General features: G+C 48.4%; 1 protein-coding gene across 2 annotated transcripts in view; it reads right to left on the bottom strand.

The window, feature by feature from the left end:
* The window catches only part of LOC125430222 (sperm acrosome membrane-associated protein 4-like), a 28,524-nt gene extending 4,580 nt beyond the window's left edge, over positions 1 to 23,944 (bottom strand). For both annotated transcript variants that reach the window (XM_048492079.1, XM_048492077.1), the window contains exon 1: positions 23,821 to 23,944. In XM_048492079.1, the coding sequence (XP_048348036.1) occupies positions 23,821 to 23,872 (52 nt within the window). In that variant the 5' untranslated portion in view covers positions 23,873 to 23,944. The remainder of the gene's footprint in view (positions 1 to 23,820) is intronic.
* Between the last annotated feature and the right edge of the window lie 3,017 nt (positions 23,945 to 26,961).

Raw genomic sequence — 26,961 nt, 5'->3', positions numbered from 1 at the left:
GCCTGGGCCGCTGGGCTCGATTATTAGCATTAAACCGAAGACCTAGTTTTGGGGAAGCAGTGTAGAGTCACCCTGTTAAGCCAGCTTCGTTAAACCCTGCTAACTGATTTTCATGCGAAGAACTAAAGCACGATCCTTTACCTAGGAGTAAGCTTGGTTGCTGGCAATGGGGCTTGCTTCTGAGTAAACCCTCCTAGGGTCGTGATTCACCCGTTGGAAGAGTTGCACGGTTGCTTCAAAGCAAAGGCACCGACTACCACCAAGCTTACTCCCGAGTAACGCACAACTGAGCCAACCATTTTTTATAAACTAAAACCTCAGTATTCAGGTTAAATTGCCGTGTTGGCACTTTGCGATAAATAAGTGGGTCTTGGGTTGCCATTTGGGCACTCTGTCTCGAAAGGTTCGCCATCACTGTCCTAGACCTAGAAGTAGGGCTGCCAGCATTGCCTCAGCAATGCTGTGAGATTTTGAGGTTGATACCTGGGAATGGTGGAGTATGGGGAGGATGTGATGTCATTTCCAGGCACTGGTGGGATTCAAATAATTTAACAGCTGGTTGTTTACAAGCGCCATTTTAACAACCGGTTCTGCCAAAGTGGTGTGAACCTTCTGAATCTTGATCCTCTTTGATCTGAGATTGCAAATGCCTTAGCAGACCAGGTGCTCGGGAGCAACAGCCGCAGAAGGCCATTGCTTTCACATCCTGCATGTAAGCTCCCAAAGGCACCTGGTGGGCCACTGCCAGTAGCAGAGAGCTGGACTAGATGGACTCTGGTCTGATCCAGCTGGCTTGTTCTTATGTTCTTATGTTCTTAATCCCACCACTGCTTCCAGGGGATTCTCAGTCTAGGTGAACACCACAGAGGCATGGAGCCAGTCTTAGAACATAATTTTCAAGCCCTTTATTCCCCAACCAATTTTTTCTTCCTGCTTCTCATTATCTTGAGGGTAGACGATAACCTACTATGGGCAGGCAAACTGGAAGCCTACTTAGAAGACCGAATGCATATTAAACTGCATTAAGGCTCTGGTAAGCTCATTTTTTGAATGCTGCCATTATATTTTACAGCAAGTTCTGAAAAATGCAGCAAATCATGGGAATATGCACATGTGAAAAAAGAATGGTATTATTGATGCTGTCAGGACTAGGAGGAAACGATCTAAACAGATAATTCATCACAAAGTCCTTTAAAAAGAATTGTTTCAGTGGTCTGGACTTGTCTGACATTTGGGATTATGGGTAAGGTGACCAGCCGTCCCGCTTTTGGTGGGACACTCATGCTTTTCTGCAATGTGTCCCGCGTCCCGTGGGGTTTTTAAATTGTCCCGATTAGGCAATGCGCTCCTGCGGCCGCGTGCGCCTCCCTAAGCGCTGTTTATCGCTTTCGCCTTCTGGGCGCTTCCTGTTTCCCCTGACTGGGGAGCGCATACAAAAGGCACAGTGATGTCTCCCTCTTGCGGGAGCGCGACGGGCGCACACGCCCCGCATTACAGGAGTAAAAATCTGGTCACCTTAGATTATGGTAGTCAGAAGTTGTGAATAGCTATGCTTCTAGACAAATGTTATATTGCAACATGTTGTTGGCAAGGCAGATTTATTTCTCTCTTTTTTTTGGTAAAAAATGGAATAGTGGTGGTGAAGAATTTGTGCTGAGTCTGCAGGAGAGGTGGAATCACTCTTGAGTGGGTACAAACAGAGGAATGTAAATTGCACCTGAGGCTGCCCTGAGGAATGTAGATTGCACCTGTCTACCATTTCAACACACTGTTTCAAAAGATAAACTATACAGTTATTTTGGCAAGGCTATTTTAGCAAGCAATCCCCCTCACCCCTGCCGGATAGGAGACCAGAAAAAGAGTACATGAATAAGGAAGCCCCCCCAAATTCAGAAACAAAATTTCCACAAACATTACAGGAAATATAGACACGGACATGTCTGAGAAAGCTCTTCTCACAAAAAAATTCTGTATTTCCACAGTGGAAAAATAGAGGGCCACAATACTTCTGTTTCTGAAAGATCTGACTCACATCTGAGTAGAAAGTAGCCAGAGATTTGCAATAACAAATCTGGAAAATGAGAACAAAATGGATGCCCTGCCTGGAAGAAAAACTCTCTGCTTCAAACCACAGCCCTTCATGGAAAACAAGCCCCTTTCTCAGGGCCTCAGAAGATGTCTTTTTCTTGCTTGCTACCACAATATATTTCCCTCCTCATCCCATGTGTTCTTGACAGTGGCGATGTAAAGACAAGGCTGGGAGGAAGGAATTGCAGAGCGAGGCCTAGCTAAAGGTTGCGTTACCTGAAGTGGGGGGGATTCTCTCCCTTTTAGTGTGGGGAGATTAGCTGGAGCGGACTCTTGGCATTGCAAAAGGCCAGGCAGCAGGGGGTCTTGAATGTCTATTTATATGAGAGTCAGCTTTTATATAGAAACATGTAGGAGAGTGGATATTGATAAATAAAGGTTCTTTTTTCCTTGTAGGTACATTGAGCCAATGCCCAAAATGGGCTCCCTCATTTTGAGGCACTGTGCTGGCAAGCAGCCAAGGTTTGGCTGAGGTGGTAGAGGCGTGTCAAATTCCCCATTCAGACAATAATTGTCCGGCCTGGACTCTCTTCCCAGCAGCAGGACTCCAAGGCCAAAACTCAAAGTGATAATACTGCACCTGCAAAAGCGAAAGCAATTCCCACATGACGCCGACCCAACCCCCCCCGGGACCGTTCGCACAAACGGTCCCGGAAACTACCGGGAAGACGGTGCGGCGCTGCACCATCGTCCGATCGACTTACCTTCCCTGTGACCGTCTGGCGCATCGCCGAGGCCAGGGGACACGCCCCCCTGCCCTGCGCGACCACTCCGGAGTTGCAGGGCGGGGGGGCATGTCCCCAGACCTCGGCGATGTGCCAGACGGTCGCAGGGAAGGTAGGAGTAGTAGTAGTTTGGATTTATATCCCCCCTTTCTCTCCTGTAGGAGACTCAAAGGGGCTGACAATCTCCTTGCCCTTCCCCCCTCACAACAGACACCCTGTGAGGTAGGTGGGGCTGAGAGAGCTCCGAGAAGCTGTGACTAGCCCAAGGTCACCCAGCTGGCGTGTGTGGGAGTGTACAGGCTAATCTAGTTCCCCAGATAAGCCTCCACAGCTCAGGCGGCGGAGCGGGGAATCAAACCCGGTTCCTCCAGATTAGATACATGAGCTCTTAACTTCCTATGCCACTGCTGCTCCTTCCCAGGTAGGTTGATTGGGAAAGGGGGGAGGGATGGCGAACAGCTCCCTGGGGACGGCGTTTTTGCCGTCCCCAGGGCGCTGTATTTGGCCCGTGCGGAAAGGACCTATGATTCCTCATTCCTCATGGAAGGAGACTCCACTAAAAGCCCACTGTGCAGCGAAGAGCTCTGAGGAAAGCATGCCATGCATAATGGGCCTTTTAAAAAGCCTTGAAAACTCCCTGCCGCAGAATCCAGACTCTGTGGTCTCTCCTGAAGCGTAAAGACAGGCTGCGAATTGAAAACATACTGTGCCCATAGAATGCTGATCCTGTTTTATCCCTTTCTGCTGTATTATTATCTGGAAAATCCCCTCTCACAATTTAAAGTCAAATAACAGATTAGACACCATCATATGTAAAGTAGGGTTACTAGTTTTGAATTGGGAAATATCTGGAGATTTTGGGAGTGGAGCCTGAAGAGGGTAGGGTAGAGAAGGGGAGGGACCTCGGTGGAGTACAAGGCTGCATTGCTAAAAACTCCACTTTCCAAAGCGGCCACTTTCTTCAAATGAACTTACCATATATACTCGTGTATAAGTCGAGTTTTTCAGCACATTTTTTGTGCTGAAAAAGCCCCCCTCGACTTATACACGAGTGAGGTGTGTTTTTAAAAATATTTTAGGGTTTTTACTTCATCGGCTGCCAGGGGGCACGGTTTTTAGGCTAGTTGCACCAAAATTTCAGGGTATCATCAGATGACACTCCTGATGATACCAGCCAAGTTTGGTAAAGTTTTGTTCAGGGGGTCCAAAGTTATGGACCCCCAACGGGGGTGCCCCAGCCCCCATTGTTTCCAACGGGAGCTAATAGTAGATGGGGCTACCTTTTGAGGGTCCATAACTTCGGACCCCTTGAACCAAACTTCACTAAACCTGGGTGGTATCATCAGGATAATCACTTGCTGATACCAGCCAGGTTTGGTGATGTTTGGTTCAGGGGGTCCAAAGTTATGGATGCCCAAAGTGGGTGCTCCCATCCCCCATTGTTCCCAATGGAAGCTAACAGTGAATGGGGCTACCCTTTTGAGGGTCCAGAACTTTGGACCCTCTGAACCAAACTTCACCAAACCTGGGTGGTATCATCAGGAGGGTCTCCTAAAGATACTCTGAAATGTTGGTACTGCTAACATAAACAGTTATTGCTGAGACCATATTGTTCTTGTTGACCCTTTTTTCCACTTACAGAGCTACTTTACTGTTTTTCTTTGAAATAAATATTCAAAAACATTTAACCTACTGATCCCTCAATTAATGTAATTTTATTGGTATCTATTTTTATTTTGGAAATTTACCAGTAGCAGCTGCATTTCCCACCCTCAGCTTATACGTGAGTCAATAAGTTTTCCCAGTTTTTTGTGGTAAAATTAGGTGCTTCGACTTATATGTGGGTCGACTTATACCCGAGTATATATGGTATCTGTATTGCCTGGAGATCAGATGTAATAGTGAGAGATCTCCAGACAACACCTGGAAGTTGGCAACTAGGCTTGGTGATTTGGGTTTTTTTGTTTTTTTTTGAGGGGTATGTGTGTTTCGCTGTTTTTCCCACTATGAGGTTCTGGTCGCTAATCTTTCCAGACAGCCGCGTGTGTACTTGAAAAAAAGGTGGTGGGGAGAACTGAGATTTTTTGCATGTACGTTTGGGTTTTTAAACCCCAGAAATTGGGCAAAAAGCTGAATTGTTCAAAATACTGAAAAATTCTAGGCTTTTTCTAAACCCAAACCTAAAATTTGCCAGGCATAATTGTTGTGCTCCATCCTATTCAGACTACAGCTACATGTTTCCATGAGCAGGGCCTAAGAATAGCTCTGTTTCCTGGATCGTGCTACAAATTCATCCACTGTGGCCTTCTTCTATTTGCCAGTCAAATGTGTTGAGGGAAACTTATAGGCAAAACATGACAGGTTGCAAAAGGGTAGACATATTAGTCTTTTGTCGCAAAACAAAAGTCCAGTGGCGCTAGGGATGCCAGGCAAATTTTGAGTGTTTCGAGTGTTTCGAGGGGGAGGGGGAGTGACATGTGATGCAGTAACATCACTTCCAGCTGCAGACCTGGAAGTGATGTCACTGTGTGGAGTTACACTCTAGGAATGTCCACCTCCTTGCAGCAAAGAGATCAGGGGACTTTCTAGAGCAGGGGTGGGCAATTATTTTTTCCATGGGGTCACATAGGAAACAGAAAATATTGTGGAGGGCCGGGCCAAAAGGCAGGGGGGCGAGGCACTTTTGAAAGCCCCGCAGAAGCCGGCAGCCAAGGCAACCGGCTTCTGCGGGGCTTCCAAAAGCGCCTGGCTCCACAGCAAGGCAGTGGGGTGAGGCGCTTTTGAAAGCCCCGCAGAAGCCGGCAGCCAAGGCAACCGGCTTCTGCAGGGCTTTCAAAGGCACCTCGCTCCCCAGCAAGGCAGGGGGGCCAGTCAGGATCAACTGGCGGGCCGGATGTGGCCCGCGGGCCGTATAATGCCCAGGTCTGTTCTAGAGAGTTGCTGAAGATATTGACATCAGTTCTGAATATTCTAGGGTTGCTTGTTGTTGGCTGGGAAATAATAGCTAGAGATTGTGTGGATGGAGCCTGGGGAGGGCAGCGTTTGGGGAGGGGAAGGAACACCGCAGGGTATAATGCCATAGAGTTCACCCCCCGAAAGGAGCCGTTTTCTCCGGTGGAACTGATCTCAGTTGTCTGGAGATCAGTTGTAACCCAGATGTTGCCAACCCTGCTGTTCGCCCAGAAGTGAAATAACTGTGCCATGCAGCATTGCTTCTACTGCTTTTCTCCCACTGCCTTTTTAGGTGAGCAGGCGGATGGAGGATACAGGCAGGAGTAGGCAACCACCAGGCACTAGGGTTGCCAGATTACAAGTGGCATCTGGGGATCTGCCAGACTACAGATATCAGTTTCTCTTGAGAAAATGGATCTTTGGAGAGTAGATTCTGTGGCATTGTGCCCAGTGATGGGACCCAAAAAATTTAGCAACAGGTTCCCATGGTGGTGGGATTCAAACAGTGGCGTTGTAAGGAATTCCAAAGAGCAGAAATAAAAAGGCTTTTGATTATAAGTCCGTTTATTCAGACATCCTGGAAAGCACACACACACGACATGGCAGGAATGAGCAACCCCGCTCAAACAACAGGTTATAATGCTGACTAACCCATCCCACCTGCCCCGTTCTCATGAGTGAATTCTACTATGCTGCTTGAGATAAAGCTGTTCATGCAAAGTTGAATGCAGGTCCTGGCCGGACGCCCGGCCAAAAGAATCTCCGTCAAGGCCAGGTTAGGCTGTAAGGGAAACAAGAGCGGCCCCAGAGATCCTTACAGAAGCATTAGCGCAATGGGACTGGGCGAGGGCACAGTCAATGTGAAGCCGGGCATGACAAGTGAGGCATAAATAATTTCTCTGTTACTGTAAAAAACTCTTACTGTAAAAAAAAAGTTCCTAATTTCCAGCTGGTATCTTTCTGTCCATAATTTGAACTCATCATAGCAAGTCCTATCCTGCCAACAGAAACAACTACTTCTCCTCTAATTGACTGCCTGTCAAATGCTTAATACTTTCAAATACTTAATTTTGTTTCTAGAAATCAAAAGAAGGAGACTTTCCTTAAACCAGGAACTTTACCATATTTCTAAAGCATGTTTTTGTAACAGGGAGAATTATCCCGTTTTCGACCTTCGCTAACCAGCCACATAGGAAACAACAGGACTTTATGATTTTTGGACCTAATGGAATTCCTAACGGAAAAGCAGACCCAATTAGTAACCCCCTCTCGGCACACACAAATAATTAGTAACCCACTCTCGGGAACTGGTGAGAACCTGCTGGATCCCACCTCTGATTGTACCCCACTGAGGTCCTTGTCCTCCCTGAGAGCCATTCCCAAATCTCCAGGAGATTCACAACCTAGATCTGATAACCTCATTCACCCCTGCCACTCCCCGTCAGAGGCCTAGCTGGGCCAGAGTGTGCCTGGTGCGCACTTGGGCTTTTTTGCCCCCCCCCACACAGCTCCCCCCCACACACACTTACTGTAGAAACCGAGTAGGCTGGAGAACAGGCCTGTTCCCTTCCCGGCTTCAAAGGCCCTGGTGGGAACTACATTTCCCAGGAGACCCTGGGAAATGTAGTTCCCACCAGGGTCTTTGAAGCTCTCCAGCCTGCTCGGTTTGTATCATAAGTGTGGAGGGGCGCCGTGGGGGGAAGGGGGAGGGGTCTGGGGGAAATTTTGCACCTGCCACGTGACCCAAAACCGTGCGCCCAGTGCACGGCGCACCCCCTGTCCCCTGGTAGCTTCGCCAGTGCTCCCCGTTGGTGGGTAAGGGAGACCTGGCAACCCTACTAGGAACACTAGAGAGGTCAAGACTCATTCTCATGCTCAGAAATGAAGTTGCAGCGTTGTGTGACACTCTAGGAACCTCCCAATCTCTATGCTTTTTACCATAGTGATATGGGAAATTCCTAGAGCATCGCACAGCACCACTTCTGGATTCATACCTAGCACTCTTCAATGGCAATCCTCCCCTTTCTCCTGCTGTTTCATTGGGCAGGAGACCAGAATGGAAGATTACAGAATGGCAAACTGGTTCTGCCTGCCGTGACTGGGAATCTGAGGCGGAGTGACACCGAAAAAACTAACAGGTGATCAGAAGTAGGGGTAGGTAGCGTGGTGGCCAAGTTTGCAGATGATACCAAATTATGTAGGGTGGTGAGAACCACAAAGGATTGCGAAGAGCTCCAAGCGGACCTTGATAAATTAGGTGAGTGGGCTCAGAAATGGCAAATGCAGTTCAATGTAGCAAAATGTAAAGTGATGCACATAGGGGCAAAAAATCCAAACTTCACATACACGCTACAGGGGTCAGTGCTATCAGTCACAGACCAGGAAAGGGATTTAGGCGTCTTAGTTGATAGTTCCATGGGAATGTCAACTCAATGCATGGCAGCTGTAAAAAAGGCAAACTCTATGCTGGGGATAATTAGGAAAGGAATTGAGAATAAAACTGCAAAGATTGTCATGCCCTTATATAAAGGAGTGGTGCAATCGCACTTGGAGTACTGTGTCCAGTTCTGGTCGCCGCATCTCAAAAAGGATATTGAGGAGATAGAAAAAGTGCAGAGAAGGGCAACAAGGATGATTGAGGGACTGGAGCACCTTCCCTATGAGGAGAGGCTGCAGCGTGTGGGACTCTTTAGTTTGGAGAGGAGACGTCTGAGGGGGGATATGATTGAAGTCTACAAAATTATGCATGGGGTAGAAAATGTTGACAGAGAGAAATTTTTCTCTCTTTCTCACAATACTAGAACCAGGGGGCATACATTGAAAATGCTGGGGGGAAGAATTAGGACTAATAAAAGGAAACACTTCTTCACGCAACGTGTGATTGGTGTTTGGAATATGCTGCCACAGGAGGTGGTGATGGCCACTAACCTGGATAGCTTTAAAAGGGGCTTGGACAGATTTATGGAGGAGAAGTCGATTTATGGCTACCAATCTTGATCCTCCTTGATCTGAGATTGCAAATGCCTTAACAGACCAGGTGATCGGGAGCAACAGCCGCAGAAGGCCATTGCGTTCACATCCTACATGTGAGCTCCCAAAGGCACCTGGTGGGCCACTGCGAGTAGCAGAGAGCTGGACTAGATGGACTTTGGTCTGATCCAGCTGGCTTGTTCTTATGTTCTTCTTCTTATGTTCTTAACATGTATTTCAAGACGACCTTTCATGATTCACAAAGTTCCTGCCCTATTGAAATAAACGTTACTTTTCAAATCATGAAAGGCACAGCCCTCCTTTGTTATATTTCCTTTGCCCTGGCTCCCAGCGATCCTTTTAATGTGAACATGCCAAGATGCTATCCTGGGTGCCTCCCTTTTGCAATCCATGCATGCAGCCACAAAACCACAGCCCCTCCCTAACCGCTAATAATACTGTTTTACTACTGGGGGGGGAAAAGGATTTACTTAACTAATGTTTGCATATCAAGCTGCTCTTACAATACCGGTTTAAGAACTGTAGACCCAACTTCCCATGCATGTCCTACAAACCTAAGTGGGATTGGGTGAAAACAGGTCTTGGAGAAACCCTAAGAAATCTCTGTCTATCTCTATCTCTATCTCTATTACCGTAGTTTTTTTTTTATCTCAGCCTTTCTGCAAGGAGCTCAGCACAGCATGGGAGGAGGTCAGGTCAGTTCACTTTGGAGAGCGGCTGCAGTTGAACGCCAAAAAAAAAATCAACTACAGAAAGACCCCCAGTAATCATAGAGTTGAAAGGGGCCAAATAGATTGAGGCACATAATAGTACCTCTCTATTCTGCACTGGTCAGACCTCACCCGGAGTATTGTGTACAGTTCTGGGTACCCCAATGTAAGAAGGATATTGCCAGGCTGGAATGGGTCCAAAGGAGGGTGACCAAAATGGTAAAAGGCCTGGATTTTGTGTGGCGTAGTGGCGTAGCAGCAGTGGTGTAGTGGCGTAGTGGCTAAGAGCAGGTGCACTCTGATCTGGAGGAACCAGGTTTTATTCTCTGCTCTGCCGCCTGAGCTGTGGAGGCTTATCTGGGGAATCTAGATTAGCCTGTACACTCCCACACACGCCATCTGGGTGACCTTGGGCTAGTCACAGTTCTTCTGAGCTCTCTCAACCCCACCTACCTCACAGGGTGTTTGTTGTAAGGGGGGAAGGGCAAGGACATTGTAAGCCCCTTTGAGTCTCCTACAGGAGAGAAAGGGGGGATATAAATCCAAACTCTTCTTCTTCTTCCTGTGAGGAGAGACTGAGGGAGCTGAGTAGGTTTCGTTTGGAGAAGAGAAGGTTAAGCGGTAACACGATAGCCATGTTTAAATATTTGAAGGGATGTCATGTTGAAGATGGAACAAGCTTGCTCTCTGCTGCTCCAGAGACTAGGACAAGGAGTAATGGATTCAAGGTGCAGAAAAAGAGATCCCCCTGATGGTAAGGATCAGGGGCAGGTCACATGTCCCTGGGCACACACCAGCTGGTCATTTGGGGGGTGGAGAATCACCCCCCCCACGCGTCCCCTCAGCCCCTTCAGATGACCTCCGGACCTCCAGGCTGCCTGGGACTGCTGCCAGCTAAGGTAAGTGTGCAGTGGTGGGATCCAAACATTTTAGTAACAGGTTCCCATGGTGGTGGGATTCAAACAGCGGTGTAGAGCCAATGGGGCTGGGTGGGGCATGACGGGGGCGTGGCCGGGCATTCCGGGGCAGGGCATTCCTGGGCGGGGCTGTGGCAAGGACGCAGCCGCTGCGCCGGTCCTTGGGCAGGAAACGAATGCACGCAGGCGCAGGCTGCCACACATGCCGGTGCACCTCCTGCTAGACTGCTTCAAGTTCTGCGCGCTACTGCTGAGAGGAGGGGCATAACTGAGGCAAAAATCACGTGGCAAAATCACCAATTAGTCACCCCCTCTCGGCACACACAAATAATTAGTAACCTACACTCGGGAACCTGTGAGAACCTGCTGGATCCCACCTCTGTAAGTGTGGCATGGAGAGGGGCACAGGGCGGGTGAGGGGGCACCCAGAGCAGGTGTTGCCCCGGGTACCATTTTCCCTGCTGCATCACTGGTAAGGGTTGTTCAACAGCGGAATACGCTGCCTCGGAGGGTGGTGGCGTCTCCTTCTTTGGAGGTTCCTTCTTTGGCATCCTTCTTTGGCGTCTCCTTCTTTGGCCCGCTGTCAGGAGTGCTTTGTGTATTCTTGAATGACAGGGGGGTTGGTCAGCCCTGTCTGATATTTGGATGGGAAACCATCAAGGAGGCCAGCCTTGCTATGCAGAGCTAGAGCACCTTTGCTCATCTCTTGACTTGAAAACCCGGTGGGGTAGCTATAAGATGGCATTTTCCACCAGAGTATATGTCAGTGGTGGCGAACCTATGGCACGGGTGCCAGAGGTGGCACTCAGAGCTCTCTCTATGGGCACGCACAAACAGAGTCCCCCTCACACACATCTAGGCTGGCCTGGGCCGCTGGGCTCGATTTTTAGCATTAAACCTAAGACCTAGTTTTGGGGAAGCAGTGTAGGTCACCCTGTTAAGCACTGTTAAACCCCACTGATTTTCATGCGAAGAACTAAAGCACGATCGTTTGCCTGGGAGTAAGCTCAGTTCCTGGCAATGGGCCTTGCTTCTGAGTAAACCCTTCTAGGGTCATGATTCACCCGTTGGAAGAGTTGCACGGTTGCTTCAAAGCAAAGCCACCGACTACCACCAAGCTTACTCCTGAGTAACGCACGCCTCGGAGCCAACCGTTTTTTCTAAACTCAAACCTCAGTATTCAGGTTAAATTGCCGTGTTGGCACTTTGCGATGAATAAGTGGGTTTTGGGTTGCAATTTGGGCACTCGGTCTCGAAAAGGTTCGCCGTCACTGGTATATGTGAACCTGCTTTCTAACCTGAGCACAAGCATAGAATGCATAGATGGCTTAAGAGAAGCCAAAACAACGTTTTTGGTGCTGCACATTAAAAAGAAAGAAAAAGTTAGTTAGGGGGATGTGTGTATGCGAAACACAGTTTCATTGGTGGAAACTATGATGATTGTTTTGGTTAAAAACCTTTACTTCCCTTAACAGAAATCTTCTTACATTGTAGGCCTGCAGGCGAGGGCTGCGTCAACTTAATTGCTCTCAGTCACTGTTATAGGATATTACTATATCATTAAGCCCTTAAATAATGACAGTCATAATTTATAATCTACTCTACCCTGATCACTCAGGAGAATGGACACTAGAAGAAAAATGTAAACAATCCTATTTCAAATTCATCAAAATTAAATGAAAAAAGCATAAATCACTGAGATCACTAGGAAACTTGCTGAAGTCTTGTTCTGAAACCCCCTCTTGTCCACTGAGTTGAGATGGATGGTTCCGGAGAGGGGCTTTTTTTGTGGTGGCAACATGGCTACAGAATAGTCTATTCCTGTGAGATGTGGCTGGCGCCACCTGGGGTATCATTTAGCTACCATTAAGTTCCAGGTGGGACCTGGAAATCTCCAGGAATTACAAATGATATCAAACTGTGGCGTAGTGCCAATGGGGCTGGGCAGGGCACGATGGGGGAGTGGCCGGGCATTCCGGGGGCGGGGCATTCCTGGGCAGGGCTGTGGCAAGGACGCAGCCGCTGCGCCGGTCCTTGGGAGGGAAACGAATGCCCGCAGGCGCAGGCTGCCACGCACGCTGGTGCACCTCCTGCTAGACTGCTTCAAGTTCTGCGCGCTACTGCTGAGAGGAGGGGTGTAACTGAGGCCAAAATCACGTGGCAAAATCACCCATTAGTAACCCCCTCTCGGCACACACGAATAATTAGTAACCTACTCTCAGGAACCTGTGAGCACCTGCTGGATCCCACCTCTGATGCAGAGATTGGGGTGGGGTGGGGTGGGGAGTTGGCTGGTTGATTGTTTGGTTATGATTTTAGGTTGTTTGTCAGGATTATTGCCCTGGATTATTTTCGAGGGTCCCTCCCCTGATTCCAAGTTTAATCCTTCTCTGCTGCTATGAAATTGCACTGCTCTGCTTGTTATTTATGCTGTGGTAACACATGCCTGTTATAATCCCGATGCTTTCTTCAAGTCACCTTTAATTCTCTGAAGAAAGTATTCCGCAAGTAACAGATAACAATATGTGTAATTAATACAGGTGTGTGATGTTTCAAACAAGGTGACCAGATTTTCACCTTCTTAAAGCAGGACACCATTGGGGTGTGCGCGGGCGTGTGTGCGCGCGCGCGCATGCGTCCATGCAGCCGCAGGAGCGCACTGCCTTCTGGGGCGCTTCCGTGCTGCCGCACTGCCTTCTAGGGCGCTCCTGTTTCCCGCCCTGGGTCAGGTAACAGTTAACAATATGTGTAATTAATACAGGTGTGTGATGTTTCAAACAAGGTGACCAGATTTTCACCTTTTTAAAGCAGGACACCATTGGGGGGTGCGCGGGCGCAGTAAGCGCTGGCTACAAGATGCGTCCATGCAGCCGCAGGAGCGCACTGCCTTCTGGGGCGCTTCCGTGCTGCCGCACTGCTTTCTAGGGCGCTCCTGTTTCCTGCCCTGGGTCAGGGCGGGAAAAGGGGAGCGCCCCAGAAGGCAGTGCGGCAGCCTTCCGAAAATCGGGACATTTAAAAAACCCCGCGGGACGCTGGACAAATTAGTCAAAAGTGGGACTGTCCTGCCAAAAGCAGGACGTCTGGTCACACTAGTTTAAAATAAACAGCCAACGCCACCTTAGTAGGACCAACAAAGTTGGAGAACAAATATCTCATGTCATTATACTGTTTGGGAGGAATGGGGTGGATGATAGCTTACCCACATCATGGGCTTGTGGTGACATTATTTGCCTAGGGCAACCTGGGGGTCGGGACCCCTTTGGGGGTCAAACGACAGTTTCACAGGGGTCGCCTAAGACTCTCTGCATCAGAGTTCTCCATCTGTAAAATGGATAAATGTTAGGGTTGGGGGTCACCACAACATGAGGAGCTGTATTAAAAGGTCGCGGCATTAGGAAGGTTGAGAACCACTCGCCTAGGGCCTATTGAGCCTATTTTGGGCCTATGGTGACATTATTTGCCTAGGGCCTATATACGTCACTGTAACTATTATCGCTTCCTTCAAAAATGACTACGACTGCCCTTTTGTGAGAATAGTGATCATTTTGACAGATTACTCCCTCAGGGGTCTAGAACCCTTAGGATCCACAGGAATGACTGCTAAACCGGTTTGAGTCTGTTGTGTGAAAACATGGACACACCACTTGTCTCCTTTTGTGTTGGGTTGCTGAGGCCATTGTTTTGTGTGTGTGTTTTAAAGGCTACCAAATGTTCCTCTTTCATCTCCATTTATCTCTGGAGGAAATGGAACAAAATACATACTTTTAAAATGACGGATCGCCCAGCATAAGTTGGGGAGTGCCAGTAAAGACTTTAGGAATAAAATCCATTAAGTATGAGTAAAAGAATCCCACTCCAGAGGGATGATAAAAAAGAGGGAATTCCACGTGGATAAGTCATCATTATTATACCACCCTGCCCAAGTCTTTCGTGGGAAGAGATCTAGGCCGGTCAGAGTTGGTTTGAGAGGGAAATTTCCAGTTCTCTCCATGGCAATGACATCTTATCGCCCGCTGATTCTTGGCAGTGGGCATTGGTAGGTTTTGATCCACGGTAACAGCGCAAAAATTTGTTTGGAACATGCCCCAATCATAAAACAAACAGGAATGAAAGGGCTGCAAAGTTATTGGGAGAAAAAGTCATGAGTTATGAAACTGTTCTTGAAAGGTACAAGAGCTCTTTGGAAACATATATCTTAAGATATGGGTGACTAAAGAAGGTCGAGTAAAGGTGACCACAAAGAAGATAGAGTGGAGGAAGCAGTGCGGTGGGGTGGGGGTATAAGGCCGAGGAGGAGGCCTGGAGAGCTTACTAAATTACAAATGGTTTAACCACAGAGCGTTGGCTAATTGCTAGAGTGTCACAGGGCAATGCACTGTTTCACTTCCGGTTAGGCCTGAAGTAATGTCAGTACAGCGGAATACTTGCATCCACCCCAGTGGTGGGATCCAAAAATTTTAGTAACAGGTTCCCATGGTGGTGGGATTCAAACTCATGAAGCGCCAATGGGCGCATGGGCAACGCACGGGGGTCGGCCGGGCATTCCGGGCGGGTAATTCCTGGGCGGGCTGTGGCAGCTGCACGCAGCCGGGCACCGGGTCCTTGGGAGGGAAACGAATGCACGCAGGCGCAGGCTGCCACGGACGCCAGTGCACCTCCTGCTAGACTGCTTCCAGTTCTGTGCGCTACTGCTGAGAGGAGGGGCGTAACTAAGGCAAAAATCACGTGGCAAAATCACCAATTAGTAACCCCCTCTCGGCACACACAAATAATTAGTAACCTACTCTCGGGAACCTGTGAGAACCTGCTGGATCCCACCTCTGACTGTTTCACTTCCGGTTAGGCCTGAAGTAATGTCAGTACAGCAGAATACTTGTATCCACCCCCCTCTTTTCTCCCACTGCTCAGCGTAGAGATGGTGGGAAGGGTCCCCAGTGGGTTTATGATAACCCTATTTCCACCCATCCTCCTATGCTACTTTCTTTACTTTCAAAGACGGTGCCGCAGAACAAAATGGCCCCCTGTCACCATTTCAGTTCTGAAGGAAAGAATGACACATCCTCTAACCGTGCTTTCTAGAGCTAACAAGGGCCCTTTAATCAGTTCCCTAAGGATTTGTAAAATTATATGTCTGGTCTGGGGAAACGATTGTTGTTTAACATAGCATCTCTATATAGTTTGGCCCTGAAGGGGGATGTTTTGGCACTCTTTGACATTCTGAAGGGTTGTCACACAAGAGGGGGCAAAGGCAGAGGTGGGATCCAGCAGGTTCTCACAGGTTCCCGAGAGTAGGTGACTAATTATTTGTGTGTGCCGAGAGGGGGTTGCTAATTGGTGATTTTGCCACGTGATTTTTGCCTTAGTTACACCCCTCTTCTCAGCAGTAGCGCACAGAACTGGAAGCAGTCTAGCAGGAGGTGCACCGGCGTGCGTGGCAGCCTGCGCCTGCGTGCATTCGTTTCCCTCCCAAGGACCGGCGCAGTGGCTGCGTCCTTGCCACAGCCCTGCCCAGGAATGCCCCGCCCCGGAATGCCCGGCCATGCCCCCGTCGTGCCCTTCCCAGCCCCATTGGCGCTACGCCACAGTTTGAATCCCACCACCATGGGAACCTGTTCCTAAAAGGTTTGGATCCCACCACTGGGCAAAGGCCCTGTTCTCTGCAACTCCAGAGGGCAAGAAGATATACCATGGGCTTCAGTAATGATTTAAGTTGAAGGTGAGGAGAACCTTCCTCACGATAACAGCATAATGACATTGCAGTCAATTTCCAACCAGCGACCTCCACTCAGTCACTCAGGGCGCCATGGCCTGCAGCACTGTGTGTGTGTGTGTGTGTGGGGGGGGCGGGGAATCTGCTTGCACATTGAGTCTTATGGATAAAGACCTGTTGGATAGTGCCAGCACATGGCCAACGACATGTTGATGTCCTGTCGAGTCATTCAGAAGTGACTCAGCACATCACCAACAACATTGTTACGTCCCTGATGAGGCTCCGCTTTGGGAGGTGAGTTTCCCGATGGACAATTCATTTCCTCAGAATCATAGAAACGTAGAGTTGGAAGGGATCTCAAGGGTCATCGACCCCCTGCCCAACGCAGGAAATTCACAACTAATTCCCCACAAACCCCCAGCTGATCCCTGCTCCGTGTTCCTTCCGATTGCTGGCAGTGAGGCTGGTCTATCCAAATTTGGACTTGATTTTTTGTTAACTTTGAACAAAACAAAAGTATTAAAGCAACAAACGTCTGAGGTAAAATATTTTGCAGCCTGTCTGTTAAAAAAAACCCAAGACTATAATTGGGAATGGTGTCAATTGAAACTGGGAAACCACAATATTCAGTGACTCTAGGGGTGTAGCTGAGCAAAATGGCACCCGAGGCTCACCCTGGGCACTCTCCCCCCCATAGCTGCTCCCCCAACTATGCTCCAGCTCCAAACTCCCCATGGAATTCAGGGCAGGGGCTGAGGTGGGATCCAGCAGGTTCTCACCAGTTCCCGAGAGTGGGTTACTAATTATTTGTGTGTGCCGAGAGGGAGTTACTAATTGGGTCTGCTTTTCCATTAGAAATTCCATTAGGTCCAAAAATCACAAAGTCCTGTTGTTTCCTATGTGGCTGGTTAGCGAAGGTAGAAAACGGGATAATTCTCCCCGTTGGGCTATTTTTAAAACATGTTTTAGAAATATGGTAAAGTTCCTTGTTTAAGGAAAGTATCCTTCTTTTGATTTCTAGAAACAAAATTAAGTTTTTGAAAGTATGAAGTATTGGACAGGCAGTCAATTCGAGGAGAAGTAGTTGTTTCTGTTGGCAGGAGACGATAGGACTTGCTATAATGAGTTTAAATTATGGACAGAAAGATACCAGCTAGAAATGAGGAACTTTTTTTTTACATTAAGTGTTTTTACAGTAACAGAGCAATCATTAATGCCCCGCCCCCGGAATGGCCGCCTTCGCCCCCGTCGTGCCCCGCCCATCCCCATTGGCGCTACGCCACTGTTTGAATCCCACCACCATGGGAACCTGCTACTAAAATTTTTGGATCCCACCACTGGGCAGGGGTGCAGTTGAACGCCAATCAGTGGGGCTGCCTCCACCACCAAACTCCACGTGGAGCTCAGGTATGGGGCCAGCTGAGCTCACCCTGCCCCACCCCAAACTCCATGTGGAGTTCAGGAGCTTCATGGGCTGTTCGATTCTGGCCTTAAGTTGCCCGGGTCCACCTTTAAACTGCAGGCTTCAAGCAGTTTAAAGCTCAACCCAAGCCTCGCTGAGGCAAGGCTGAAACTGAGGGGAGGAAGGGGGCTCACTGGCTCCAGATTTATACTGTTGGGTCTGCCCCCCAAGCAGGATCTAGGCAAGCTGAAACCAGGATCAAACAGGGCTGCGGCGCTCCCAAATTCCACATGGAGTCTGATGAACCCAGATGGCCCCGCTCCCAAGCTCAATGTGGTGTTTGGGGATGGGGCCAGCCCACTGGTTGGTGTTCAACTGTGCCCCTACCCCAAACCTCACAGGGAATTTGGGCCAGGATGCAGTGGGGCGGGGGGGGGGACGTGGCACGATAATGTGCCCTCATATAACCATAGGGAGTGGTATCCAGGGCTTTAGCCCCCCCCATCCCCATGGCTCCTAACTATGCCACTGAGCGACTGAAAGGTATGATGATGATGATGATGATGATGATGATGATGATGATGATGATGATGAAGAAGAAGAAGAAGAAGAAGAAGAAGAAGAAGAGTTTGGATTTATATCCCCTTTCTCTCCTGTAAGGAGACTCAAAGGGGCTGACAATCTCCTTGCCCTTCCCCCCTCACAACACCCTGTGAGGTGGGTGGGGCTGAGAGAGCTGTGAGAAGCTGTGACTAGCCCAAGGTCACCCAGCTGGCGTGTGTGGGAGTGCACAGGCTAATCTGAATTCCCCAGATAAGCCTCCACAGCTCAGGCGGCAGAGCTGGGAATCAAACCCGGTTCCTCCAGATTAGATACATGAGCTCTTAACCTCCTACGCCACTGCTGAGACAGCCATTTTAGTTTCTTGCAGCAAACAGCCTTAGAGTGGGCTGTTGTAGGTTCTCTGGGCTATGTAGTTTTTGCTCCTAACATTTTGCCAGCGTCTATGGCTGGTATCTTCAGAGGCACGTCGTGGTAGAATCCTTCGACAATACACAGCCTTACAGCTCCTTGAAGACTCGCACATTTGCATGGCAATCCTAGACAGATGCCACACCCTTCTAAACTACTTGGTTTTGATGGATTCAGAAGGGTGTAATTACGATAACTGCGCTGTTACTAAGATTTGCTTGACCACAGAAGTTCACCCCACCGTACATTAGTAACTTTCTGGTACGGACATCTGCAACCTTTTATGATTAAAGAGTCACACTATGTCAAAATTCTGAGTGAGAGATCAACAAAAAGCCACATAAAGAAGCCTGCACATATAATTGAAAATATACAGCCTAGCATGATCAATAATCCATACAGTTTGTGCAGCCCAAATGCTGATTGTTACGAGTCCCTTATCAGAAAATGGCACACATGAGGTCTCACAATAAGCAATAGATTGATTTTTTTGAGCTCACTAGCATAAATCTGGACATGGGTCACAGATAAGAAGAAGAGAAGAAGAAGAGTTTGGATTTATATTCCCCCTTTCTCTCCTGTAGGAAACTCAAAGGGGCTGACAATCTCCTTGCCCTTCCCCCCTCACAACAAACACCCTGTGAGGTAGGTGGGGCTGAGAGAGCTCTGAGAAGCTGTGACAAGCCCAAGGTCACCCAGCTGGCTTGTGTGGGAGTGTACAGGTTAATCTGAATTCCCCAGAGAAGCCTCCACAGCTCCGGTGGCAGAGTAGGGAATCAAACCTGGTTCCTCCAGATTAGATACACGAGCTCTTAATCTCCTACGCCACTGCTAAGAAGCAGTGGATAGCCGCTTTCATTCCTGCTTTTGTAAATCAACCCTGCAAAGCCCTTTAATTTTACAGAAACCTTTGCTCGCCATTCCTTTTACATACTGTGTTTCTAACTCCGTACCTATCGCTCCAACAGATCTGTATTTTGCCTAAAGCCAGGTTTCTGTTCTGAGCCATACTTGGCTTTCGGTGATGTTTGGCGATAACCTGGAGCATGACTCACGACTCTTCATTTTGAAAAACATTATCCAATAGTTTCCCTCCTTTCATAAGAAAGAATGTTTGCTTGAAACGTGGTCCCCACAGTGGTTTCAATGGTAACTGCCACCTCCCTTTTAAAAGTTGGGCAACTGAGGCATTGTATGTTAACAGAGGCAACTTGGCTCATACCAGGTGAGATAAATAGGGGACAAGATAGAAGACCTTTTCTGCTTGAGAAAATAGATAAGAAAACGCATGCTTAAGACACTTGATAGGATCCATTGTGAGGTTTCTTTCTTTTTTGCCAAGTTGTAGCTTGAAAGGAAACGAGCGTGCTGTCCAGCCACAAGTAATTCATGCAACCCTTCCTTGGTACATTCCTGGCGTGAGATTAACAGAGGTGGTTTTGCTGTTTGGAGTCCTCTGCGCAGCAACCACACTCTTCCTTGGTGGCCTCCCATCCAGAGGTGGGATCCAGCAGGTTCTCACGGGTTCCCGAGAGTAGGTGACTAATTATTTGAGTGTGCCGAGAGGGGGTTACTAATTGGTGATTTTGCCACGGGATTTTGGCCTTAGTTCCGCCCCTCCTCTCAGCAGTAGCGCGCAGAACTGGAAGCAGTCTAGCAGGAGGTGCCCCGGCGTGCGTGGCAGCCTGCGCCTGCGTGCATTCGTTTCCCGCCCAAGGACCGGCGCAGCGGCTGCGTCCTTGCCACAGCCCCGCCCAGGAATGCCCCGCCCCCGGAATGCCCAGCCACTCCCTCATCGTGCCCCGCCCAGCCTCATTGGCGCTACGCCACAGTTTGAATCCCACCACCATGGGAACCTGTGACTAAAATTTTTGGATCCCACCACTGCTCCCATCCAAGTAGTGACCATGACTCACCCCAGTTAGCCTCTGAGCCCTGACAAACTCAGACCAAACTGGGCTAACCAGATTACATAAAGCTTTGAAGGGGGAAGAAATAGGCACATGTTTGCATGGTGGGGAGGAGGGATGCAGGGGGTTTAACTTTTCCTCCTGTACTGTTTTTCCTGCCTCTAATGGTTCCTCCGGAGCTGGTTTTGACCCTACTGGTACAAACATACAGGTTGCTTCCATGGGGTGCTGTGTGGTTTCCGGGCTGTATGGCCCTGTTCTAGCAGCATTTTCTCCTGACGTTTCGCCTGCACCTGTGGCTGGTATCTTCAGAGGATCTGATGCCTGATGAAGGTCATGAGGATCTGATGAAGATCCCAGCCACAGATGCAGGCGAAACATCAGGAGAGATTGCTGCTAGAACACGGCCATGTAGCCTGGAAACCACAGAGCACCGGCCGTGAAAGCCTTCGACAATAGGTTGCTTCTGTGTTTTCCTTGTTGGGACAACAACAGTTGGAGGACCAAGAGAATTGGAGAAATGGTGCAGAGGGAAAGCGTTAAAGCCCCCTCCAAGTGGTGCAGTCTTGAAAAGGTTGCCAGGTCATCCCTGGTCATGATGGGTAGGAGGGTTGGGTTGGAAGGCGGGTGGGTGGGCAGGCTCTATCTGGATCCAGGTTGGGTAACTCCTGGAGATTTGGGGGTGAAGCCTGCAGAGGACAGAGACTTCAGTGGAGTGCAAGGCCATAGAGCCCGCCCTCCAAAGTATCCATTTTCTCCAGGAGAACTGATCTCTGAAGTCTGGTGCTGTAATTCCAGAGGACCCCTGGGGCCTACTTGGACATTGGCACAGAGGTGGGATCCAGCAGGTTCTCACAGGTTCCCGAGAGTAGGTTCCTAATTATTTGTGTGTGCCGAGAGGGGGTTACTAATTGGTGATTTTGCCACGTGATTTTGGCCTTAGTTACGCCCCTCCTTCCAGCAGTAGCGCGCACAACTTGGAGCAGTCTAGCAGGAGGTGCACCGGCGTGCGTGGCAGCCTGCGCCTGCGTGCATTCGTTTCCCGCCCAAGGGCCGGCGCAGCGGCTGCGTCCTTGCCACAGCCCCGCCCAGGAATGCCCCACCCCCGTCGTGCCCCGCCCAGCCCCATTGGCACTACGCCACAGTTTGAATCCCACCACCATGGGAACCTGTTACTAAAATCTTTTGGATCCCACCACTGCATTGGCACCCCTAGGTCCTGGTCTAAGGTGGGATGGGTGGTGGTGGGTACAGCTGCAATGTAACAAACAAAATTGTACCAGAGTGCGAAGCACAGATTTTCCAGGGGTCTCCTCTGGTTAGACCCAAAGTGAGTATCTTAGCAGGAATGAGTGTGCTATGCATTTGGCTATTCATTTTCCTATCTGCCCCTTTAGCCTCCACGCCGTCCTAGCCCATCCTTGCTTGATATTTATTCCATAAAAAACAAAAACAGAAAACATTCCATCCACTTAAGATTGCACAACGACCCTCTTGTCCTGTCCACTTTGATACGATCAACAATGTACGACTGACCTGTTAAGAAAATAACACCTTATCTTTTGACCGGGTTCCCATTCCTTGTTCTCTGCAAGGCAAATATACTTGAGGCCTTTCAAGATTCCATGAGCTGCTATTTCCAATCAGCTCCTTCGCAGTTTTCTGATGTCATGTGTTTGCTCTGGAGCCTGCATGGGGTAGCAGTAAAGGATCTGGGAAACGCAGGTTTGAATCCCTACTCTGCCACTGAAACTTGCTAGGTGACTTTGGGCCAGTCCTGCCCTCCCAGCCTTGGCCCTGGCAAGTATTTGGATGTTATTTGAATACCAGGGGTGTGACGGGGATCTGGGAATAGCAAACCAACTCTGAACCTCTCTTGTTTTGGAAATCCTATATGGTTCACTGTAAGTCGGGTGTGACTTGAGATCAAAAAGGAGTATTCTTTCCTTTCATCAATCAAAAGGTCTCCCCCAACCCCCCCCCCATTGTAGGATTGGGAAGGCAGCGTCAGGGAGGTAAAAGAGGGTCTACTCTTTAGCACAGACAGAAATTTAGGGGGGTGGAAGGTAATCTCAAAAACAGCTGCTTGGCTACTTGGTTAGGCACATGTAGACACTGGGCGTTTCCCCACTTACCTTTGCTGCGCGCTACTCTCAGCGCGCGGCATCTCTGGCGTGTGCCCGGGCGTCCCCACGATCCCGCGCTCTGCGCGGGGTCATCAAAAGGCACAGTTTCAAGGAGCGCCAGAGATGCCGCGTGCTGAGGGGGCGCGAGAGCGGCAGCGTCGGGGCGGCTGTGTTGTCGCCGCCCCTGTAGTGGGGAGTGCCGGGGGACCCTGCGCTACTTGAGGAGAGTAGCGCGGGGCTTAAGGTAAATGGGGAAAGGGTCACTGATTACAACCTTGGTTGAGTAAACACAGGGTAGAAATCAAATTAACAATAAATAATAATAATTTTTAAAACTGCCTTGGGGAATGTTCCGATTGAGTACGTCTTAGGAACGACAACAACAATAACGAAGAACTTTCATTGGAAAGAAACTTCAAGAGAGCAATTCCTTCCAAATTCTACTGCGAAAAAGTTAAGTTGCAATTGGACAATGGTGTAGAAAAACTGTAGAAAGGTGAAAACGTTCTGGGATCGCAAAAGGGAAGGGAGGTTTATTAGGTTAAAATCAGAGCAAAAGGGTGCTGGGATTCAAGATATCAAGGTTTTGGGGGGGGAGCATAGGGGTGTTGTATAGAATTTAAAAAAAAAAAAAAAACAGCTTCCAGATTATGGAATGAAGGTCCACAATAGAAAGCAAACACAATGGAAGCATTTTGCTGAAGGGAAGTTTGGAGTCTCACATGATTGTCTGGATGGGACCTGGGAACTACGTGGCAATTGGTATCTCTCAGTCTAATCTTCCTCAAAAGATTTTTGAGAGGATAAAATTGGCAGTGGGGGGGGGGGAGAAGGGGGGCAGAACTTGAATGAGTGGCAAATCTAAAATCTAAAGATCTAATCAATAAATGCGGCAGTTGAATTCCATAGAAGCCAGGTGGGTCACAGATGTCATCAGCAAACAAGTACGGAATCAGGTTTGAAGGGGAAGGCATGGAGACGGTTTTAAATTTGCTGTGCAGAACTTCCTTTATTCTCCAATTAGGGAGGATAGTATCCCTTACGGCAAATGTTGATTCCCTCTCTCTGAGTATTCTTTGTATGTATAACGGTTGCTGTTTTCAAGGAGTTCTCTTTTCCAGTTTAGGTGACTAATTTTTTTTTAAAGAAAATGTTCCCAGATTGAAAGAACTTTGGCACAGAATTCAGGAAAGGAATATTACACACAAACACATTTTTTTTCCAGGTAGGAGATCCAGAAATAAAACTACTTTTTTTATATAAAAAAAAAGCAAGAAGAAAGAAAGGCAAAGCCTCTAAACTGAACGGATGACTTACCAATACCGGCGTAGGCAAGAACTGCAACGCACAAGACCAAGAGTTTGCCCATGGTGTAGCTGTTGGTCTGAAATGTGGGGAATGGTAATTCCAAACAGCAGGCAACCCCAGCCGCTATTGACGGTGTTTACGTTCCCTGCTGGATATATTTATAGGAACACCCCACCCACTGCAGACTAGGCTAGCTGGGGGGGGTGTGTGTGTGTGGGTGTGGTAGGAGTAATAGCCAGCTTTTGCATGGCACAGAGGAAGAAGCAAACAGGTCTGAGTCAGAGAGAAAGAGAAAAAGTTAAGTCAACAGAGGGGACAGCAAACTCACAAGATCCTGATGTTACTCTGACAATCAAGTGCCATGAGAATGTGGTGAGCAGAGGTGGGATCCAGCAGGTTCTCACCAGTTCCCGAGAGTGGGTTACTAATTATTTGTGTGTGCCGAGAGCGGGTTACTATTTGGGTCTGCTTTTCCGTCAGAAATTCCATGAGGTCCAAAAATCATAAAGTCCCGCTGTTTCCTATGTGGCTGGTTAGCGAAGGTCGAAAACGGGATAATTCTCCCTGTTGGGCTGTTTTAAAAACATGTTTTAGAAATATGGTAAAGTTCCTGGTATAAGGAAAGCATCCTTCTTTTGATTTCTAGAAACAAAATTAAGTATTTGAAAGTATTAAGTATTCGACAGGCAGCCAGTTAGAGGAGAAGTCGTTGTTTCTGTTGGCAGTAGACGATAGGACTTGCTATAATGAGTTTAAATGATGGACAGAAAGATACCAGCTGGAAATTAGGAACTTTTTTTTTTACAGTAAGAGTTTTTTACAGTAACAGAGAAATGATTAATGCCTCGCCCTGGAATGCCCGACCACGCCCCTGTCATGCCCAGCCCAGCCCCATTGATGCTACGCCACTGTTTGAATCCCACCACCATGGGAACCTGTTACTAAAATTTTGGGATCCCACCACTGGTTGTGAGAGGAAATTCCTAAAAGTCTCCTGCAAAGACCCAGGCACCCGCTCGCTGTGGAGAATATCTACACTCTCTGTGCATCAGGAATTGCATCTCTGCCCGTTTCTTCTTCCAGTCAGGGTGCATTTCATTATTTCTTTGCTCTTGATACACCGACACATCAGCAGTGGGAAGAAGCAGTGGTACAGTTGTGGTAGGTAAACACTGCATTCAGAAAAGCCCAGGTTCAGACTCTGTTTGGTTAAATTATGGCAACCTCTTGCTTAACTCAAAGAAGGGGGAAGCCACAAGCTTATGTTGTGGATGCCGCCAAGAGCACAGAGACCAGGGCAACAAAGGGGGTGCGTTGCATGGATTTTGTCTGGGTTGAACCGGATGTTCTTAGACTGGACTCTTTCCATCACAGTCTGCAATATCTGATCGTGCTTTTCTTGTGCTGATGCTGTGATGATCATGTCACTGGCTATGATATAGGCACCACTGACGTCATCATACACTTGGTGGCTCTTCTTCTGGAAGATTTCACTGCCTGCTTTGATGCCGAAAGGAAGGAGGAGAAATTTCCGTCTTCCCCAGCGTGTGCTGAACATGAACAATTCAGCAAAGACTGCATTTTTTTTCTTTTTCATATTCAACTTGCGATGTAACGTAAGCAGGGGCGTACCTAGGCAAACTGGCGCCCGGGGACAAAACCTGAGTTTGGTGCCCCCCTGCCCGGCGTATGAGCGGCCACCCTCCCCCACCATGACCAAACAATGATTTTTTGTACCAGCTCACAAAACACCTCCCACTCCCATCAAAACATACATGGCTCTCTCCCCACCAACTCTTTTCCTAATTTCCTAATCACAACAACCCTATGAGGTAGGTTGTTAGCCTGAGAAACAACTCCAAGCCAGTGCAAGTGGGTATTAAGCATGTAAATCTCTCACAAATCACCCCCAGCAAAACATTTACCAAACGAATGTCAGCATCATCTCCAGTGGAATCCACCCCCAAACAGCATCACTTTCAATGGTGTTTAAACTAGGGAGCTCAGATTCTTCTTTTAAATCCCCCTTAAAGGGAGAATCTGGGGTCCCTGGTTAAAACAAAATTGAAAGTGATGCTGTTTGGGGGTGGATCCTCCCCCACCCTGAAACAGCATCACTTTTGAGGGTTGGAGATTCAGAGGAAACAAATAGCAGATTTGGCTGGAATCTGGGCAAATTTGGGCACAATCGGACAAAAATTGTCCAATTATGTCCTGCCCAAATATGAACAAATGCGAATGCAAGATATTTGGGCTTTTGGGGGGTAATTTTGGTGTTTTTTCGGCCTGCAGGGAGCGTATTTTTAAAGCTAGCGGTGCCATGATTTCAGGGCATCATCCAGAGACTGCCCTGATGATACCACCCAAGTTTGGTGATGTTTGGTTCAGGGGCAGCAAAGTTATGGACGCCCAAATGGAATGCCCCCATCCTCATTGTTTTCAATGGGAGCTAACCTGAGATGGGGGCTACCCATTTGAGGGACCATAACTTTGGTCCTCCTGAACCTAACTTCACCAAATTTGGGTGGCATCATAAGAATAGTTAACAGATGATACCCTGAAATATTGGTGTCACTAGCTTTAAAAATACATCCCTTCCAGGCACCCCAAGAAATTTGCCCAAGATTCTTTGTTTTGCAGCGACTTTGCTCCATTGTAGCTAATGAGGAATTTCTGCACATTTTTGAAGATAGAGGAACCAGACTTTCAAGGTGGCTCCAGGAAGCCCTCCTGGTAATAGCATCCAGGCTTAGAGACCTTTGCTTCCAAGGGTCCAATTTTATGGGCCCCCAAAAGGCTTATTTTGTTTCCCTGCTCCTGCACATTAAGCCTGCTGGCTCTCTCAGAACTTCTCAGCACCCCCACCCACCCCCAAAAGCAAAGCTCACCAAGCTTGGATGCTATTACTCAAGGCCCCTATGAGGTAGGTTGTTAGTCTCAGAAAGAGCTCCAAGCCAGTGCAAGGGGAATTAACTTTTAAGCATGTAAATCTCTCACAAGTCACCTCCCATCTGAAGGTTTACCAAGCAAGCGTCAGCATCATCTCTCACAAATCACCTCCTACCCCCAGCAAAACAGGCATGGCTCTCTCCCCACCACTTTCCTAATTGTGTCCTCACACCAACCCTGTGAGGCAGGCTGCTAGCCTGA

This window comes from Sphaerodactylus townsendi, linkage group LG03 (assembly GCF_021028975.2).
Source record: "Sphaerodactylus townsendi isolate TG3544 linkage group LG03, MPM_Stown_v2.3, whole genome shotgun sequence".
NCBI classification, from domain to species: Eukaryota; Metazoa; Chordata; class Lepidosauria; order Squamata; family Sphaerodactylidae; genus Sphaerodactylus; species Sphaerodactylus townsendi.
Note: the sequence above shows the minus strand (reverse complement) of the source record. Positions and strands in the feature narration are given on the sequence as shown.